The following is a 21,166-nucleotide window of genomic DNA, read 5'->3' as shown; positions in this document are numbered from 1 at the left end:
GCATATTCTGCAATTATCATAACTTGTAACTACATCGCCAAGCTCTGCTTCCAATCTGATGTCTTTTACTTTTAACTGTCTGTCCATGAGAATTGGGAGTCCCTACTAGGGAACACTACTAACCCATTGTATATAATCACTTTGTTTTTATAATTGTTTGCTAACTTCTGTGTAATCTATGTAAGTTTGTCTATGTGGAGCTTTTCTCCCCGGGCCTCTGCTGAAAATGGACATGTATCCAGTCGGACTATCCCAGTAAACAAATGTAAAATAAATAAATAAATGGGAACATATACTTTGGAATTGTAATGACTTGGCAGACTTTAAAAATTCCCTACACGGTGCTCTTGTCAGAAATATTGGGTGAGAAAATGGGTGTAAGTAAGGAGATTAATTTTTTTTTTTTTTTTTAGCTGGAACACACAATATGAAATGGCTAGGCACAATAAGGTCAGGCCTTGTTAAGTTTAACTCTGGTGCTGCCAAAAAAGCAATTACTAGAAAATAGAAATCAAAGTCTAAACCAACTGTATTTGAAGTACCGAATAATGTAAGAGAGATAAAAGAACTGGAAGTGGGATCTTTTCAAAAGAGAAGGAGCAAATTACATAGAAATAATTAGAAATTGTGGGGACAAAACATGTAAAAATAGTTTAGGAGGGGGAGTGAGGTTTAACGGAAGGCAGTAATTGAACAATTTATGTAATTTTGGATTGATGATAGTCATAACAAAGAACATATGTGGTATATAATGTAAGCAACTGGAAACATGCTATTATGTTATTTATTTTATTTTAATGTATGTTTATGTATTAAGTGATAATTTAATACAGGTGTTAAAAATATATTATGGTTTCATTAGGGATTTTTGGGGAGGCCCAGGAGAGAATAGCTTCCATTTCTTTGATATTATTGCCATACTCTTATGCTTGAGATTGCTTTGAGAGTGTAGTTTTAGCAAGTATGATTTCTAAGTTACATAAAAAAAACAATTCTTCATTTTTTGTTTCCTGCAGAGCCAGGATTCTGTGGCAACAAAGATCTCTGGAGTGTGTAGTGATGTTCATGCATGTACTTCAGGGAGTTTGTTGTACCTACTTAGTACACTGGTACAGTATATGTGAAGGATGTACTTCAGGGAGTTTGTTGTACCTACTTAGTACACTGGTACAGTATATGTGAAGGATGTACTTCAGGGAGTTTGTTGTACCTACTTAGTACACTGGTACAGTATATGTGAAGGATGTACTTCAGGGAGTTTGTTGTACCTACTTAGTACACTGGTACAGTATATGTGAAGGATGTACTTCAGGGAGTTTGTTGTACCTACTTAGTACACTGGTACAGTATATGTGAAGGATGTACTTCAGGGAGTTTGTTGTACCTACTTAGTACACTGGTACAGTATATGTGAAGGATGTACTTCAGGGAGTTTGTTGTACCTACTTAGTACACTGGTACAGTATATGTGAAGGATGTACTTCAGGGAGTTTGTTGTACCTACTTAGTACACTGGTACAGTATATGTAAAGGATGTACTTCAGGGAGTTTGTTGTACCTACTTAGTACACTGGTACAGTATATGTGAAGGATGTACTTCAGGGAGTTTGTTGTACCTACTTAGTACACTGGTACAGTATATGTGAAGGATGTACTTCAGGGAGTTTGTTGTACCTACTTAGTACACTGGTACAGTATATGTGAAGGATGTACTTCAGGGAGTTTGTTGTACCTACTTAGTACACTGGTACAGTATATGTGAAGGATGTACTTCAGGGAGTTTGTTGTACCTACTTAGTACACTGGTACAGTATATGTGAAGGATGTACTTCAGGGAGTTTGTTGTACCTACTTAGTACACTGGTACAGTATATGTGAAGGATGTACTTCAGGAGTTTGTTGTACCTACTTAGTACACTGGTACAGTATATGTGAAGGATGTACTTCAGGGAGTTTGTTGTACCTACTTAGTACACTGGTACAGTATATGTGAAGGATGTACTTCAGGGAGTTTGTTGTACCTACTTAGTACACTGGTACAGTATATGTGAAGGATGTACTTCAGGAGTTTGTTGTACCTACTTAGTACACTGGTACAGTATATGTGAAGGATGTACTTCAGGGAGTTTGTTGTACCTACTTAGTACACTGGTACAGTATATGTGAAGGATGTACTTCAGGGAGTTTGTTGTACCTACTTAGTACACTGGTACAGTATATGTGAAGGATGTACTTCAGGGAGTTTGTTGTACATACTTAGTACACTGGTACAGTATATGTGAAGGATGTACTTCAGGGAGTTTGTTGTACCTACTTAGTACACTGGTACAGTATATGTGAAGGCCAGAGTGGGACTGGGAAAGGTGTTAGCGATAAAGGAGCTGATGTGGATATGCTGTTCAGCGTGAGTCTACAGTAGTTTGCCAAAAGATATTTCCAGTGAACACGCCTTCATCAACACCTATCACTTCCATGATTCACAGAATTTTCCCGAGGCAAAGAAAAGTACAATAGTGTACACTTACCATAAATGTAGATGTTCGAATGTATTCACTGCTGCAGTCATTACATTTGGGTTATCTGCTGGCAGGTTGCCCTCAGTCGGCCTGAATAACAAAGTCTTGGGTCCTGCGTTGGTTGCTGTCTCCTCTTCCATGACATCAGGTCGTCAGGGGTATAAAACATGCAGCCAACACCATTTTATTCAGTTTTTCTTGACCCAGATGTCAGGTGCCCCCCAAATGGGAAGCAAAAATATATATATATGTAAATGCACTTTTAGTAACATAAACTTTACCTTCATCTAAAAGCAAATACACCACAAAGGCTTTAGAGTATATTGAAGGAAAGAGAAGTTATAGAAAAGGAGGATGGCGGGAGGGTAACCCGGACTGCAACAGTGAATACACTCGAACATCTACATTTATGGTAAGTGTACACAACTGTACTATGTTCTTTGTGTTTCATTGTTGCAGTCATTACATTTGGGTAGAATCCCAAAGCTATGGATGGGAGTTGGAACTAAATAGCATTAGGAGCGGCTATAAGGCCCTGCAGAACTGCAGTGGCAAAGCCTGCAGTGGATTTGGAGAAGAGAGGCAAATGATAATGCTTTGTGAAGGTATGAACAGAGCTGCAAGTAGCAGCTTCTAGAATGTCTTTGGTTGGAACTCCTCTGAGAAAGGCTGCCGAGGTAGAGGCAGCCCTGGTGGAATGTGACCTGATTCCCTTGGGCACAGGTTTACCATGGTGCAAGTAGCAGAAATGAATGCAGTGGCTTATCCACTTAGAAATAGTCTGCTTTGATATAGCCTTCCCCTCTGATCCTGAAGCAAATGCCACCAGTAGTTGCTCAGACTTTCTTAGAGATTTGGTCCTGCTTAAGTAGAATCTTAGTTGCCTGTGTACGTCCAATGTGCAGAATCTGCTCCCCCTTGTTTTCCGGATTTGGGTAAAATGTTGGCAGGTGAATTGTTTGGTTAAGAGCCACACTGGATACCACCTTAGGTATAAAGGAAGGACTGGTCCTGAGGGACACCCTGTCCAGGTAAAATGCAATAAAAGGCTCCACAGCCATGAGAGACTGTAGTTCTGAAACCCTTCTTGCTGATTGCCAAGAGGAAAGCTGTTTTCCAAGATAAAAATGTTATATTCGCAGTAGCTGCTGGTTCAAAAGGAGGCAGGGTGAGCTTTTCCAGCACAGAATTGAGGTCCCATGCAGGAGTTGGTGATCTTCTGGGAGGCTTTACATTTTTGGCCCCTCTAAGATACTGTTTTAGCAAGGGATGAGAAAAGAGGGGAGGCTCCATGTTGTAATGAGCCGAGATGGCAGAGGCATGGATTTTTATTGAAGAAAAAGATAGGCCCTTGTCAAGCATCTCAGTCAAGCACTGTAAAATCTAAGGGATATTTGGTTTTGCTGTGTCTGTTCCTTGTGCTTGCTTCCAAGCACAGAATCTCTTCCATTTATCAGCATAAAATGTTCTAGTACTAGGCCTTCTGGCTTCCAAAATGACATCCATCACAGATTTACTGAGAGGTGTTGTTTGAATAATTAAATGATCAGCCATGCTGCAAGGTTCAGAGTTTGGAGCGGAGTGTGCAGAATTTGATTGTTCTGCTGAGACAGCAGATGAGGTATTTGAGGCAAGTACCAAGGAAGGAGTTGAGACATATTCCTTAGAATTGGGTACCAGTGATGGCGAGGCCAGTCTGGAGCAATCAGGATCATTTTTGGTCTTTCCTGCCTGACCTTTAGCAAGACCTTGGAGAGAAGTGGCAGAAGGAGAAAGGCATAGACTGATAGGTTTTTCCAACTGAAGGATAGGGCATCCACTTTCCATGCTTGTCTGTGATAAGTCCTTGTGCAGAATTTGTGCAGTTGATAATTTTGGGGAGAGGCAAATAGATCTATGTCTGGGCTCCCCCATTTTTGTGTTACCATGCAGAAGATTTGTGGATCCAGTTTCCACTCGTGCGGGTCCAGAAGATTTCTGCTTAGGTCGTCTGCCAGAGTATTTTGTTTTCCTGGCATGAATTGAGCTTGAAGATGTACTTGGTAAGCCAAAGCTGTGTTCCACAATGCTATAGCTAGTCTGCAAAGGGGGTAGGAATGTGTACCCCCCTGCTTGTTTATGTACCACATAACAGTGGTGTTGTCCATCTTTATCAGTAGTTGTCCTGGATGAAGTAAGTCCTTGAAGGCTGTCAGAGCATTCTGAACAGCTAGCATCTCTTTCTGGTTGATATGCAGATGCATGTGTTTTGGGCTCCATATGCCCTGAATGCATATCCCTGCCAGGTGGGCCCCCCAAGCATAGTCTGATGTGTCTGAAGTAAGGGTTTGGGTGGCAGGGTGTAGAGTGAATGACAGTCCCTTGTTTTGGTGACATGTCTCTGCCCACCAAAGAAAGTCCTGTTGTAGGCAGGGAATGAGAGGAATCATTGTTTCCAGACTGTGACAATGTTGACTCAAACGTTTTAGGTACCATTGAAGTTTCCTCATATGCAGTCTTGCATATGGAATTAGTAGAATGCAGGATGCCATAAACCCCAAAGCCTGCAGAATTTGTCTTGCAGATAACTGGGTTTTTGTTGCCATCTGTTTGAAGTATGCTGTCAGTTGCCTTTGTTTGTCTGGCGTAAGGTAAGCAATCTGGGCAGTTGTATTCAAGCTTGCATCCAGGAATGTAGTTATTTGAGAGGGTACCATTTGGGATTTATTTTCGTTTATTGTGTACCCTAGGCATGTTAATAGCCTTTTTACAAATGCCAGATGTTGAAGATGAATGTCCTTGTTCTCTGCTTGAATGAGACAGTCGTCCAGGTAAGGACACATTTGTATGCTTCTTTGTCTGCAAAATGCAATTACTAGTGCCAGGCACTTTGTAAAGACCCTGGGCACAGTAGATAAGCCAAAGAGAATTGGTAATGCAAAAAACCTGCCTTGAAGCAGAGGTATCTTCTGTATGATTCCCATATTGGGATAAGTCTAGAGTCACTAACCAAGCATTCCTGCCCAGCATAGGCAGTAGCTGTTGTAAAGTCAGCATTTTGAATTTTGGAATGTCCAGGAACGCGTTCAAAATCTATAAGTCCAGTATTGGACGCCAGGAATTGTCTTTTCTGGGTACCAGGAAAAGTCTTGAATAAAAACATTGTCCTTTTTCCTGTTCTGGTACTGGCTGAATAGTCCCCATATCAATGAGGGACGTAACTTGCTTCTGAGCTTCTGCCCACTGATTTTGTGGCAGATCTGGCTAACCGTTTGGAATTGGCAAAGTATGGAAATGAAATCTGTACCCCTGGGATACTATGTTTAATACCCACTTGTCCTGGATAATTAACTGCCAATTCCGAGCATGAAGTGCTAATTTTCCCCTCAAGGGGGCTGCCAAAAGATAAGTGCTTGGTGAAGGAAGAGGGAAGTCATTGAGACTGCTTACTGTAGGGTTGTGCTTTGTGTCCTCCAGATTTGGAGTTGGAGGCACCCCATTGCTTTGACCTGTAAGAACCCTGTGATTGGTATCTAGAGCCTTTTAAGTGCCTGGATTTGCCTTGAGAGGCTCTGTTGGACACAGGAAAGGACCAGTTTTTAGTAGGCCAGTGCCTACTGAACCTGGGTGGCTGCACTTGTAAGAAATCTTTTACAGTTTGCATAGATTTAGCTTTGTCTTCCATTTTCTTTAAAACCTCTTCTGCCTTATTACCAAACAGAGTATCATGCTGTAAAGGGGCATCCAACAATTTAGCTTTGACATAATCAGGCAGATTTTGCTCCTTGAGCCAGGCATGCCTTCTAATCACACATCCAGGCCCTGCAAGAGGCCTCCAAGGAATCAAAACCACACTGCAAAGTATGCTTTCCAACCTGTTCTGCTGCATGCAATAATTCCTGTAATTCTTTATTTTCCACATAATCAGAAATCAACATAATGTTCTGTTTCAATAAGCCCATAACATGCTGTTGATATTTAAGCATATGAAACTGGCAGTTTAAGGCCCTAATTGCTAAGGTAGCAGATGTATAAACCTTCTTTGCCCATCTATCCAGTGCCCTGGAATCTCTATCAGAAGGGGTAGGATTTTTGGCTGTAGAGGCCTTTACACCTTTGGGACCCTGTGAGATAGTCTCAGGATCAGCAGCAGGATTTTTGAATAGAAATTTTTGGGAGTCAGGAACCCTGTAATATCTGTCTGGCTTACTAGGAGCCAGAGGTAGGGAATCAGGAGCCATGCTTGATTCCGAAAACACATCAACAATGTCTAATACAGGAGGCATTGCCAAAGGCCTATGCTGAGGAAAAAGAAGAAAATCCCTAAGCCTCTTTTTTGATTCAGAGAAATTTTACATTCATCCTCAAAATCACTCTCCCTTGATGTTGATGTTGAAACTTTTAAGTACCTTCACGTTGAGAAACCTAAGGTCCCCACGATTGTTGGGATACCAAAAGTACATAAAGACCTGGAAGACCCCCCCTTTGAGACCTATTGTTGCTTCGGAGGGCTCGGTTACTGCACCATTGGTGAGATGGTTGGATGTAAAGCTAAAGTCTTTATCTATGGGAGGCCAGGGGACTGTGAAAGATTCTTGGGACCTTTTGCGTAGTATAACTCAGGATTTGTATGATGATAATATTACTTTTATAACTATTGATATAGTGGACCTTTTTTCATCTATACCCCACAATGAGGGGATGATGTGGTTTGAAGAAGCCCTGATAAATTATGGTAAATTTAATAATAATGAATTTTATTTGATCTTAGTTTTTATGGAATTAGTTTTAAATAACAACTTTATTCATTATGAGGGAGAATTTTTTAAGCAGATTCAGGGAGTAGGGATGGGTGCAAGATGTGCCCTCACATATGTTAATATTATTTTAACAGCTTGGGAAGAAAAATTTATTATTAATTCAAAATATGCCCATAATTGGAAATTTTATAAGCGTTTCTTGGATGATATGTGCTTTTTATGGGTGGGCACAATGGACGAATTTCATACATCTCAGAGTCCACTGATTTTTTAAAATTGACTTATAATAAGGATAAAGAATTTTTAAATTATTTGGATATTACTATAGGCAAAAGTGATAGTTGTTTTTATTCCTAGATTTTTATTAAGCCAACATTTTCGAATTCTTATTTGGCTTTTAATAGTGCTCATCCCTACCATCAGAAAAAAGGTATTGTTAAGGGACAATATGTGAGGTGTAGCCGTATGACATCAAGGGAGAGTGATTTTGAGGATGAATATAAAATTTTGCACAATATGTTTATGGATCGAGGCTACCCTAAAGATCTTATTGAGCCTATAGAAAGAGAAGTTAAGGAAGGTAGATATGACAAATTTAAACCCATTTTGGGTTTAAATTTTGCCTTGAATGAGATGAAATCTACAAAGCTTAACAGTGAGGGTACAGGCAATTTTGTAGTTGATTATAATGGTAGTGCACCTAGAATTAGGAAGATTTTGGAGGAAGAATGGAGTAGGTTTGGTCAGATTTCGGACTTGAAATGTATCTTTGAAGAACCTTTGAAATGTACATATAGAAGGGGCAAAAGCTTAAAGACTATCCTGGAGGATACCCCTCACATATTGCTCACTTTAACTCCACTTTCTTAAGAATACTTGATTCCCAAGCCCCTCTAAGAACAAAAAGAATCAAAACAAATTCAGCCCCCTGGCTAACCAAAACCACACTATCAACTATGCGCCTTAGAAACAAAGCCTGGGGACTCTATCTGAGAACTAAGACCCCAGAACATCATATTGCATTCAAAACCCTTCGAAATAAAGTAAAAAAGCTAATAACCTCAGATAGACAAAAATACTTCTTCACACTCCAAAACAATAATAAAACCAACCCTCAAAGATTTTGGAAGGGGATATCCACCCTCCTTAACCCCAGCAAACCACACACCCCAACCCCAGACCCAAACAGTCCCGACTTAGATTTAGCTACGCAGTTTAACTTCTTTTTCATCGACTCCATTAGCAAACTCACCTCCTCCTTCACATGCCCCACCTCACTATCTAATACACCCCCTCCCTCTCCCACCCACAACCCTATCCCCAATTCCACCTCACACGGCCTATCTTCCACCTTATCCACTACTCCAACTGCCTCATCATTCACACCCCCCTCAAACTCTCTCTCTCTCCACATTCCTCTCTATTCTCACTAAAACCTACGCCCACTTCCGCTATAAAGAAACTTCTTCAGAAACTGAAGCCTTGTACTAATGCCCCTGACACCATTCCCTCCTACTTCCTAAGCATAGCTGCAGATGCTATTGCTTATCCCATCAGCATTCTAATCAACCGCTCTATTCATGAATGCACTGTGCCCCAACTGTGGAAGCAAGCATTCATCATCCCTCTACATAAAGGAGGCAACAATTGTAGCATCAACAACTTTCGTCCTATTGCTATCCTGTCCCCTATTTCTAAACTTCTGGAAAAGTGTGTCCACCTTCAACTCTTGCCACATCTCTTAGACAACAACCTTATAACTCCTACACAGCATGGATTCAGGCCAAATCACAGCACTATGACAGCCCTCTTATCCTTCCTTGAGACTGTTAACACAGCACGTGATTCCGGCCACATTGTCTCTACCCTACTACTTGACCTCTCCAAGGCCTTCGACACTATCTCACACAATCTTCTCTTAACCAAACTGTCAAAACTTAACCTCTCTCCTTCTTCCATAAATTGGTTCTCCAGCTATCTATCAAATAGAAACCAAGCTGTAATATGGAAAAAGGCCACTTCCCCTTTCCTTAGTACCCCACTGGAGTCCCTCAAGGATCTATTCTTGGTCCCCTCCTCTTTAATATATTTATAAACGATTTCCACAAATCAATTCCTTTTGCAAACATCATCCAATATGCAGATGATTCTACCATTATCTGCTCTGCCACCTCCTCCTCTCAGCTCCAAACACTTACCCAGGAAGCTTTTTCAATTACCGAACAGTGGATGAAAATAAATCACTTGGCACTCAATGCCTCCAAAACAAAACTTATGGTATTTACCCCCTCCAAATCCACTTCCTTCAATATAAACTCTTTCTCAATTACCAGCCAAAATAACTTACCCCTTGAACTAGTGACTGAAACTAAGCTACTAGGTGTACAAATTGATAATAGGCTTAGCTACAACTCCCATCTACAACTAAATATTAAAAACTCACCAAAAACTAGGTATGCTCTACCGTCAGAATCAGTACCTTACAAGATCCTCCAAAATCACACTCGCTTCCTCTTTTCTCATCCCCTCCCTTCTCTATGGGGCCCCACTACTGACCAATCTTCAGACCTCTCTAAAACCAGCTTTCCTCCTGCTATAATAAAATCGCCAAATTCAAAAATGGACACAGGTCCTCCACCCACCACTGTTCCTCTCTCCAAACCCTAAACTGGCTCGAACTACCTAATCATCTCACTTATATACAGCTGACTTTCGCTCACAAGCTCATTCTTAGTCCTTCTCTTTGTCCCTCCCTGTCTTCTGCCTTCAAAATGCACCTACCAAATAGAGTATTAAGGTCTAACAATCAAAACCTATTAGAAGTCCATAAACCATCTCATCCCCCAGGTAAACACTTACTATCCTTCAACCTTGCCCGCCTCTGGAACTCACTCCCACCATCCATTCGTACCACCTCTAACCAGTACACGTTCAAAAACTCTCTCCATACATACCTGAGGTCCCAATGGGATTGCTCTTGCTCCCTCCCCTCATAAATTTATTATATCTCATCATCCTTTACACTTTTGATACGTATCTCTACCTAACAAACCTAATGTTCCTTCAGTATATCTACTCTGTAAGGTTATTTGATGTCTGCTTGAATAACTCCTCTAAATGTATATCACATTACTCTTTCAATTTTCTTACCTCTCATTTATCCTCATCATACTGTATTGATTTGAATGCTTTTGAATTGTGAGCTTAAATCTTTTATGTTTTACTCTGTACAATCATTTTTGTAATTTTTGTAATTTTTGTATGCACCTAATTTTGTCTGTATTGGAGCTTTTCTCCCCAGGACTCCATTGAAAACGGGTTCTTTTGGCCCAATGGACTATCCTGGTAAACCAACTGCAAATAAATAAAATAAATAAATAAAATAAATATGGTATGAAAAAAGTTAAGGAAGGGAAACTAGGAACCTTTAAATGTGAAAGGTGTTCCCAATGCCCATTTATTTGTACTAAGCAAACAATTTTTTTAGAGAGCAGGGACAGTTTGATCCAGAGCAAATATTTTGCGAACTGTCACACCTCTGGGATAGTTTATTTAGGTTTGTGTGATCATTGTGATGCATTTTATATAGGGAAATCAGAAAGAAAGTTAAAGAATAGAATTTATGAGCATTACTATGAGATAAAAACAAAATGTACTAATAATGCTTTATACCGACATAAATTAATTTGCCAGGAAGCCAAATTTAGCTTCTTTGTGTTGGAAGTAGTGGAAAAGGATGTAAGAGGTAGGCTATGGGAAACTTCGATTGAGTATAAAGAGCTGTTGTGGCTGCTTTCCTTGGAGGCGAATAAACCTTCAGGTTTAAATGATGCCATCTCTTTAGCACCTGTACTTAAGCTGAGATCAGCTAAGCTTTAAGTGTTTCCATTTTATGCATTTTAATTCCTCTATATTTTATCTTATTTTAAATGTGTATTAAAATCAGTTTACATTATAAAGTGTTGGTAGTATAGGGTACCACAAGCTGTAATGCTTTAGCTGGGTGTATTAAAGAATTTAGTTTGTTTTTATTAGATTAAGTCATTATAAAGTTTTTATTAATTTATGAATTTTTGATATTAATATTAATTTATTAATTCACTAATATAATAGGACAGTTTGGGGGGAATCCATTATATTTTAATGTATGTGTTGAATGTATTATGAGTCTTACCCCTTTAAATGTTTAAGTACCTTGTTCATTTTAATTAACTAATTGTTTAATTATTCTGATGCGTATATAAGGAGTGATTTTGTGTAGGTATGCATTTGTCTCCATCTGATGAAGTTGCTTAAACGAAAACGCAGTGCTGGTGTAATCACGTTAGTGGACTGTATAGTAAAATTTCATTATTTCTGCGTTTTATTGGACTGAAGAGTCGTTCTAATAAAGGATTTCGAGTGGATTACGGATTTGTGCCTCCTTCAATCTGTTCTGTATTTTTGGTGTTTTGGTGAACTTTGGAACAGTGATTCTTTTTGGTTTGTGCATTTGACACAATACCCCACTCGGGCATTGCTGACAAACTCTTGAGGTTAGGTATAAACCCTTACGTCACCTGGTGGATAACCAGGGGTCTTACAGACAAGACCCAGGATGTTAGAAATGGGGAGTCCACCTCTAGAAAGAAGCTTCTCACAAGCTGAGTCCCTAAAGGATTGGTTATAGGGATGATCATTTTTGGCATTTTCTCTCTGAAATCAAGGTCAATGTCAAGGGTCTCTCGCGATCTAAATGTGCAGTTGATTGCAAATTAGGAGTAGCTATATAATTGCCCTACCAATGCTAATATTTTCTAGAAAGGGCTGACGCAGACAAATAAATTGTGGCAGAGCCATGGACTAAAACTAAATGCTGGGAAATGCATAACTGTATCCTTTGGGAAGCCATTCTCCACTGGTAACTATTATGTTGAGAACTCATTCCTAAGACTTGCCCCCAATGGTCAGGTACTTGGGGAGATGCACAACCTTTGACCATCACGTGTCTACAGTAGTAAGGAAATCATTCCATGTTGTACAACTTATAAACAAAGGTCCAGGGTGGTCATTGTTCCACTGTATTCATAAAACCTATCATTGAGTACAATTCCCCCTTTGGTATGTACCTAACCTGGCACATCCAGCAACTACAATATCCACAAAGTCTCCCCACTTAAAGAATACAGGGAGTTCGTAACATGCCCTATACAGACTGCCTTAAAACCCTATCCCTTTATTTTGTCTCCTACAGGCTGTTGAGGGGGAGACCTATGCCTTGCATACAAGGCATTGTCAGACCCCCTTACTGATGGGCATTCTGCATATCCACAAACAAACAGCACTAGAATTACCTGTTCTGAAGATTTAAATGTTGCCTGTGATATAAATAGGACCTGCTGGAGAGTCAGGCTTGTATCCCAGCGACTACCCCGTCTCTGGAACAGGCTCCCCATCCATGTGAATCAGAGTTCCTCCCTAATCCAATTCAAGTTAATATTAAAATTTTTCTGGCATGCCCTTCACTTGTTTCTACCAGGTATAGCCACAGCTGTGCAGCTGTTATGTACTTATTTTTTGTCAAATCACTTATGACTTTAGTTTTTTACTTCACGTACATTTCCACATATTCAGTACAGTTAACTGGGTTTTGTGGAGATTCAGAGCTTGCCAATGTATCACTTAGGAGTAGCTGGTTTGTCTTGGAGAAATTTTTAAAAATACCATGGGAGGAAATGATCCCTGGATTTAAGTTTATTTTGAAGGAGACAGCTTTATTGTCAGACCTAACAAGTGACAAAGATATGCAATAGATGGTACAAGATGCTCCCCTATTAGTTAGGATAAGGTCTAAAATGTTAAGCTCTCCATTGAGTACCCTAATTGTTCCAGGGCGTTTGTCTTGACAAAATCCAGAAATCTCTGTTCTTGTGCAACAGTGGTGGTGCAGGTTTCCCAGTCTACAGCTGGATAGTTTAGAACATTCTGGTACTGGGTTTAATATTGAGTGACCCTACTGTTTGTAGATAGGCACTGTGGCTTGTGATATGGACATGAAGAAGTTGTAGTTCATCACGCTGCTTAACCAGCCTTGATGGGAGTCACTTGTCCACCTTTTCTTCCCCAAATCTGCAAACTGTGCAGTGGTTGGTATAAAGGTCAGGAAGGCATTTCAGCCCTGTCCCCCTTTTTAAACCATGTCTCGGTCACTTACACAGACGTCCATTTTTTTCAAATGCACAGACCGAGAGGTTTACTCACTGGAAGGATACAGCATCCACTTTCCAGGCCTTGCTGTGAGATTCCCTGGTGCAGAATTTGCTGAGCTGATGACTGGAGTAGGAGGCAAAGAGATCCACCTTCGGAGTGCCCTATTTCTGGGTTACAAGATTGAAGGTTCTGTGGTCTAGCTGCCACTCATGTGGGTCTAGCAGGTTTCTGCTTACGTTGTCTGCCAGAGAGTTTAGGGAGCCTGGCAGGAATTGTGCTAGCAGGTGTAGTTGCAAGGCTGAGGCAGTGTGCCAAAGGTTCATGGCGAGCCTGCAGAAAGGATAAGACTGAGTCCCTCCCTGCTTGTTGATACACCACATCATTGTGGTATCTGTTTTGATCAGTAGAGGCCTCGTGGAGTGTAGGGGTCTGAAAGCTGTCAGTGTGTGCTGAACAGCTAGCATCTCTTTTTGGCTGATGTGCAGATGTAGTTGACTTGGGCTCCAATGGCCCTGAATGCACCTGCCGTCCAGGTGTGCACCCTAGGCATAGTCTGATTCGACTGTGGTGAGGGTCTGGGTGGCATGGGGTTGTGAGAAGGGTAGTCCCTTGTTGTGGTTGCATGCTGCTGCCCACCAAAGAAAATCTTTTCTTATGCAAGTTATCACTGGTGTAAGAGTTTCCAGGTCTTGAAAGTGCTGACACCAAAGGCTTTTTAGGTACCACTGTAGTTTCCGCATATGCAGTCTGGCATATGGAAGGAGTAGAATGCAGGAGGTCATGAACCCTAGAGCTTGCAGGATTTTCCTTGTGGATAACTGGGTTCTGGTGGCTAGTTGAGAGAAGTAGCCTGTCAGGCAGGCTTGTTTTTCTGGATAAGGAATGCCATCTGGGATGCAGTGTCCAGGCTTGCTCCCAGGAATACATTTTTTTGTGTGTGGACTACTTTTGATTTCTTTTCATCGATAGTATACCCCAGGGAGGTCAGTAGGTCCTTTACAAAGGTCAGGTGCTGTAACAGCTTTTCCTGACTGTCTGCCTGAATCAGGCAATCGTCTAAGTAAGGGTAAATTTGAATATTTCCTTGTCTACAAAAAGCAATGGCTGGAGCCAGGCATTTTGTGAAAGCTCTGGGAGCAGTGGATAAGCCAAAGGGAAGTGCAGAGAACTTGGAAGTGCATAGATCCTGCCTTAAAACAAAGATATTTCCTGCAAGAGTCCCTGATTGGGAAGTGTAGGTATGCCTCTTTTAGGTCTAGGGTGGCTAACCAAGCATCCTTGGAAATCATAAGAGGAAGCTGCTGGAGGGTGAGCATTTTGAATTTTGGTATCACCTTAAAGGTGTTTAGAATGGATAGGTCAAGGATTGGGCACCCAGTGCCCTCTTTTCTGGGTACCAGGAAGAGTCTGGAATAAAAACCTTGGTCTATTTGGTCTGCAGGAACATGCTGCATTGCCTTCATTGACAGCAGGGAAAGGACTTGCTTTTTGGCCTCTGCCCACTGGTTTGGAGGAAGATCTGGGAACCCTTTTGATGTTGGCAGAGTGTGGAAATAAAATTTGTATACCTTGGACACTATGTTGAGGACCCATCGGTTGTTGGTAATAGAGGCCCAGTTGTTTGTATGGAAGGAGAGTTTTCCTCCTAGGGGCACAAGCAGGTGGGCAGAGGTAAGGGGTGGAGGTGTAAAGTCATTGTGAGTTCTTACCATAAGGGGATGGCTTAGCACTCCCTGTTTTTGAAGAAGAGGAACTCCATTGCTTAGATCTCTGCATTCCCTGGGGCAGCTGTCTGGGGGGGGGTCTGCTTCCCCTGGGTCTGGGCTGAGCTGGCCTGGAGGTGGCCTGATAGGACCAGTGCTTGGAGGGACAATGCCTACTGAACCTGGACCTGTAAAAAGTCTTTAACTGTCTGCATAGATTTAGCTTTTTCTTCCATCTTTTTTAAGACCTCTTCTGCCTTGATGCCAAACAAATTGTCTTTGTTCAATGGTACGTCCAATAATTTTGATTTGACATGGTCTGGCAAGGTCTGTTCCTTAAGCCAAGCATGCCTTCTAAGGGCAGAACCAGTGACTGCTGCCTTGCAAGATGCTTCTAAGGCATCAAAGCCACATTGCAAGGAGTGCTTAGTAACTTGGCTTGCAGAATGCATAAGCTCTTGTAATTCTTTATTTTCTGCACAAGCAGGAAAGGACGATATTTTTGTTTGAGGCTCCATGGTATGCTGCTGATATTTCAGCATGTAGAACTGACAATTTAATGCTCTAATAGCAAGAGTAGCAGAGGTGTATACTTTTTTACCCCATCTGTCTAAAGCTCAGGAAATCCTGTCTTGGGGGGGGGGGGGATTCTTAGCTGAGCTTGCTTTAATTCCTTTAGGTCCATGAGAGATGACCTCTAGGTCAGCAGTAGGACTTTTGAAAAGGAATTTGTGATAGTCAGGGACTCTGTAGTACCTGTCAAGTTTCCTGGGAGCTGGAGGAGGGGTGTCAGGAGTCAAAATGGATTCCATACAAACATCATCCACAACATCCAGGACAGAAGGAATGGCCAAAGGTCATTTTAAGCATTTGAGATTGTGGCAAAGAAGCAGGTGCCTGAGCTTGGGTCACTTTTTAGGTGTAGTTTGTACCCTGGGCCTTAGAAATTTGGTAGTTTTAGAAAGAACTGAAGACACGAAAGTCGTTGGTTTGTGTCGAGTATCGGTAGTGTGAAGTACTTCCTCAGAAGCTGGTGCCTGCTCAGCAGCACTGAACCCATCCAAGGTAGATACATCCACAGGATCCTTAGTCAAAGAACAGTCTTGCAGCATACTGGACTCCAAAAGGGTCTCGGTAACGGCCTGCAAATCCACAGAAGTGGGTATCAGGGGCTGCAAAAGCGCCTCAGTGAGGACCGGAAAACTGATGACTAGCTTAACGGAAGCATCATCGGCAGTTCTGGACCTGTGCGGTCTGTCTTTGTCTTTGTCTTTATCCTTACGTTTTTTTGGAAGATCGGTAGTCAGATGGCTTACCAAAGCCATATCAGAATTTGAGGACTGAGAGCGAAAATATCTAGCTACAATAAGGGCCCGACTACGTATAGTTCTGGCACTGAACAAAGCACAAAAGTGACACAAGGGACGTCATGGTCTGGACCTAAACAGGTGACGCAGTAAGAATGAAAGTCTCGGTGTGGTATTTGCTTTCCACAGGTGAGACAATTGTTAACTTTTTCTGACATCGGTTAGGGCAAGAAAAAAGGATCCCCAATGGGGTACTTAGCTTTAGAAGACTTCAGCTTCGATTTGGAAAAGAAAACTCAGGTAGTGGTCGACTGGCACTCTTGTGGAACTACTTCTGCTTTGGGCTCCTCGGCAAGAAAGACTGGTGTAATGGCATCGGCTGCCTGATTTTATACCACTGACGACCTGACGTCAATCCTGGAGCAACAGCAACTGACACAGAAATACTAAGCCTCTGGTATTTGGGCCGACTGAGGGCTACCCCTGGCAGGATAACTCAAATGTGATGACTGCAAAAGTGAAACACCAAGAACATCATGCTGGAGGGACAGGTTCATAATCCAGAGACTGTCCATGCTATGGAATAGACTTTCACATACATGTCAAACAGAGCACCTCACTGGCTCTCTTCAAGAGAAATCTTGATGAGTGGATGGGAAATAGAAAATTCACACTGGGGATCACTCCAGTGGCTCTACTCAACAGAGATACTAGGAACTAAGGTCGGGTGGCATGATGCTGGGGTAATCCTATGGGGATAGGCTTGTAAAGGCTCCAGGGTCATTAGCCTAGTACACACCTATGAACCTTTAAACATGTTATTGGGTGAATCCAGAAGGAGGCCACAGGCCTCGTAAGACCCAACACAGACCCCCCCCCCCCAAAAAAAAAGAGAAAGAAAGAAAATGGAACATTGTTAATCTGAAAGGTACGAACTAAATTATGCTTTGTCTTCTCTTTATGTACTAGCAAAATGCACCTATTGAACTCAATCAGAATGAAAACATTTACCTACTTAGAGTTTATTGGCTACCAAACCATGTATAAACAACTTACAGAATAATTGTCCTAATATTATTAATAAAAATGCTTACTCTTAGAAATATGAGGTAGTTCAATTTGTTTTGCTGCCTGCTTCAACATGAAAGTAAGGAAGATATCCCGTTCTGAGACAATGGTACGATGAAGGTCAGGGAACTCTCCTATCAGTTCAGACATCATCTGCTCCAACAAATCCTTCTGCTTGCACTTTTCAACATCATCTTTACTGAAAGATTAACAAGAAACTCTCATTAGAATGACTGCAAGATACTGCACCACTGGTGATGCACTTAAATAGATTGCGTACAAGGAAATCAGGAGCCCAAGACTCCAGCACATGCCATCTGCATACTATGGGACAGATACAGTACAGCTATGTTAGACAAGCCCCACAAATAACAGCAAGTAGATTATGTACAAGGAAATCGGGAGCCCAAGACTGCAGCACATGCCATCTGCATACTATGGGACAGATATTGTACAGCTATGTTAGGTAAGCCCCACAAAGAACAGTAAGTAGATTATGTACAAGAAAACCGGGATCCTAAGATTCTAGCACATGCCATCTGCATACTATGGGACAGATACGGTACAGCTATGTTAGGCAAGCCCCACAAATAACAGCAAGTAGATTACATGCAAGGAAATCAGGAGCCCAAGACTGCAGCACATGCCATCTGCATACTATGGGACAGATACGGTACAGCTATGTTAGGCAAGCCCCACAAAGAACAGCAAGTAGATTACATGCAAGGAAATCAGGAGCCCAAGACTGCAGCACATGCCATCTGCATACTATGGGACAGATACGGTACAGCTATGTTAGGCAAGCCCCACAAAGAACAGCAAGTAGATTACGTACAAGGAAATCGGGAGCCCAAGACTCCAGCACATGCCATCTGCATACTATGGGACAGATACGGTACAGCTATGTTAGGCAAGCCCCACAAAGAACAGCAAGTAGATTACGTACAAGGAAATCGGGAGCCCAAGACTCCAGCACATGCCATCTGCATACTATGGGACGGATACGGTACAGCTATGTTTGGCAACCTTGCAAATAACACCTGCACTCACTACGTCAGTTCATCTGCGATTCTTCTCTGGCTACCAATCTCATAAGCACTCATACACTCTTACACCATCCCATAGCACATCCTGATGACATGTGCCTGACCAGAATGTTGTGCCAGTATTTTATGTGCACAGTTTTAAGATATTTGTTTTTTCTAGCCTCTGTCAAAGTTAACATACATCATGTGGTCTGGTATCATGCAAAAACTGCAAAGTCTGAAATATCCAGCTGTATGCAAATGATGTTTGCCAATTCTGTCACAAAGACATGTCAGATATTATAAGAGATCAGAAATAAAGTTATTTCACCTTCCACTTAAGAAATGCCTGAAATACAGACACTTGAAAATAGTACTTCAAGGTAATCTGCCTGAGTAGTGGAACTTGTGGATTCAGAAATTCAATTTATTTTGAGTGCGAGTGGAATATTCACGAAACCTGAAAAAGTACTGTGGTACATTTATGCATGGAAAAAGGAAAGAAGCCAAGAAACTTTATAATACATTTAAGTTACAGGAGGGAAAATGAAAATTGTTGCTGTGATGAGGTGAATATTTTGGTGCTGCTGTGCAGAGACAAAATCAAACATTCATTCTTTTGCTATTCACAATGGTAGAGCCCTGCAGAGAACACTGAAACTAAAGACTGTGAATCTGGTGACTTACATGAGTTACTGCTTTGATTCAAAATCACATGTAGCATCAGGAATGAACAGACAAGGGTCATACTGCTAACAGAACCAGATAATCTTTAATAAAGTCAATTGCAACTTCAGACTGGGTGAAATTAACTCAACGCAAGAACAGCTTGTGAGACAAGCTGAAAACAAGTAAAAGTGTAAAATGAGTCACGAAGCATCTGGCAAATATGAGAAGCACGAACATCATGGCAAAGATGTGACTATTAGCATGATACAAAGAAATGTCCAGCTATTAATACAGTATGTACAACATGTGCAAAAACATGCTTTTGCTAAGCTGTACAAAATGTACTAAGCAAATTAACAGCTGAAGAATGCACATACTGGTGAATAAGTCTTGAAAGTTTTGTTTATTTGTATTTTTTTTTTCAGGGTAGAGCACAGCTACCAAAATCTTGGGAGGTCTCATGAAAGAATATTCCTGAGCAGGATCGAACCGAATGATGCTTGTCCCCTAGAGACCAGATCCAGCTTGTAATGAGTAATAAAGGTATACGGGGAAGCCCAAGTAGCTGCAGCACATATGCCTTCTATAGAAGCTCTGGAATAAAAAACTGCAGAAGCGGCTACTGCCCTCATAGAATATGCCTTTACAGTTGCTGGCAGTTGCACTTTCCTTTTGTTATAAATGAAGGCTATGCAGTCCTTGAGCTATTTAGCCAGAGTATCCTTATAAACTGGCTTGTCCAAAGCAGTAGAAGAGAACAAAGCAAACAACTGATCAGATTTTCTGAATTCTTTTGTTCTGTGAAGGTAAAAACGTAATTGTCTGTGAACATCTAGCAAATGCAGACAATATTCACCTTTGTTTGAATATTTGAGATAAAATATGGGAAGTTGAATAGTCTGGTTGATATTAGTCTCAGACACTACTTTTGGCAGAAAGGAAGGATTTGTTTACAAGGACATCCTGTTCTTATGAAAAAACTAGGTACAGAGACTTGCAAGATAAGGCTTGTAACTCAGATATTCTCATAGCAGAAATAATAGCAATCAAAATTAAGGTTTTCTAGGATAAATAGTTTAAATTGAAATTTGCAGATGGTTCAAATGGGGAATTAATTACAGATTGTAGCATCTGATTAAGTCCCAAGGTACGGAAGGGTCCTTGAATGGAGGTCTCAGCATTAAGGTTCCTTTCAGAAACGTTTTACAAAGTTTGTGGACATTAGAGCTGAATCATTTACACCATTATGAAAGTTTGAAATTGCAGCTAGATGCACTCATATAGTTGAGGACACTCCTGCATCAAAAAGCGATGCCAAAAACTCCAAGACCCTATCAACTGGTGCAGAGTATGGGTCAAGGTTACCCTCTAAAGTCCATTATGAAAATTTTTGCCACTTGCTTATGCACAATCTTCTAGTTGAAGGTTTGTGGGAGGCTAGAACAATTCGGTGAACTGGGGCGATAAGACTAGTATGCCTGGTGTGGGAGGCTAGAACAATGCGGTGAACTGGGGCGATGAGACTAGTATGCCTGGTAATCACTGGAATTGGGGAAGCCATGCAGTGAGCTTGAGATTTTGAAGATGTGGATGATGAGTCCATCCGGGTGGGACAACAGGTCTGGAGCTGGGTCCAGCATCCCAGGTTTCTGAATTAAGTGAGGCGAAAGAAAGGGAAACCATATCTGTCGTGGCCAGAATGGGGCAATGAGAATTATCCTGTTCTTTGACCTGATGGCTTTCTTCAGAAATTGAAATAACTTAGAGAACCATCCGTATAATAAATGTACTCAGGAAATAAAATTAAAAAAAATGCAGTAATTTATTGATATTTAGTGCTTTCATCTCCTTTTAGAGACTTCATCAGAATATAACATCCTACATAAAATAATCCATTTAAATTCTTCAAATGAATACATCATAACTGAACCTCATTAGCCCCAGGAACTT

General features: G+C 41.2%; 1 protein-coding gene across 5 annotated transcripts in view; it reads right to left on the bottom strand.

Annotated features, from left to right (window-relative positions):
* TRABD (TraB domain containing) overlaps positions 1–21,166 on the bottom strand; it is a 788,001-nt gene that overhangs the window by 169,189 nt on the left and 597,646 nt on the right. For all 5 annotated transcript variants that reach the window (XM_044088787.1, XM_044088786.1, XM_044088788.1 and 2 more), the window contains exon 8: positions 17,549–17,721. In XM_044088787.1, coding sequence (XP_043944722.1) covers positions 17,549–17,721 — 173 coding nt within the window. The remainder of the gene's footprint in view (positions 1–17,548; positions 17,722–21,166) is intronic.

Source organism: Protopterus annectens, chromosome 11.part0, assembly GCF_019279795.1.
Source record: "Protopterus annectens isolate FY-2018-M chromosome 11.part0, PAN1.0, whole genome shotgun sequence".
In the NCBI taxonomy this organism is placed as follows: Eukaryota; Metazoa; Chordata; order Ceratodontiformes; family Protopteridae; genus Protopterus; species Protopterus annectens.
This window is presented reverse-complemented; position numbering and strand designations above follow the sequence as displayed.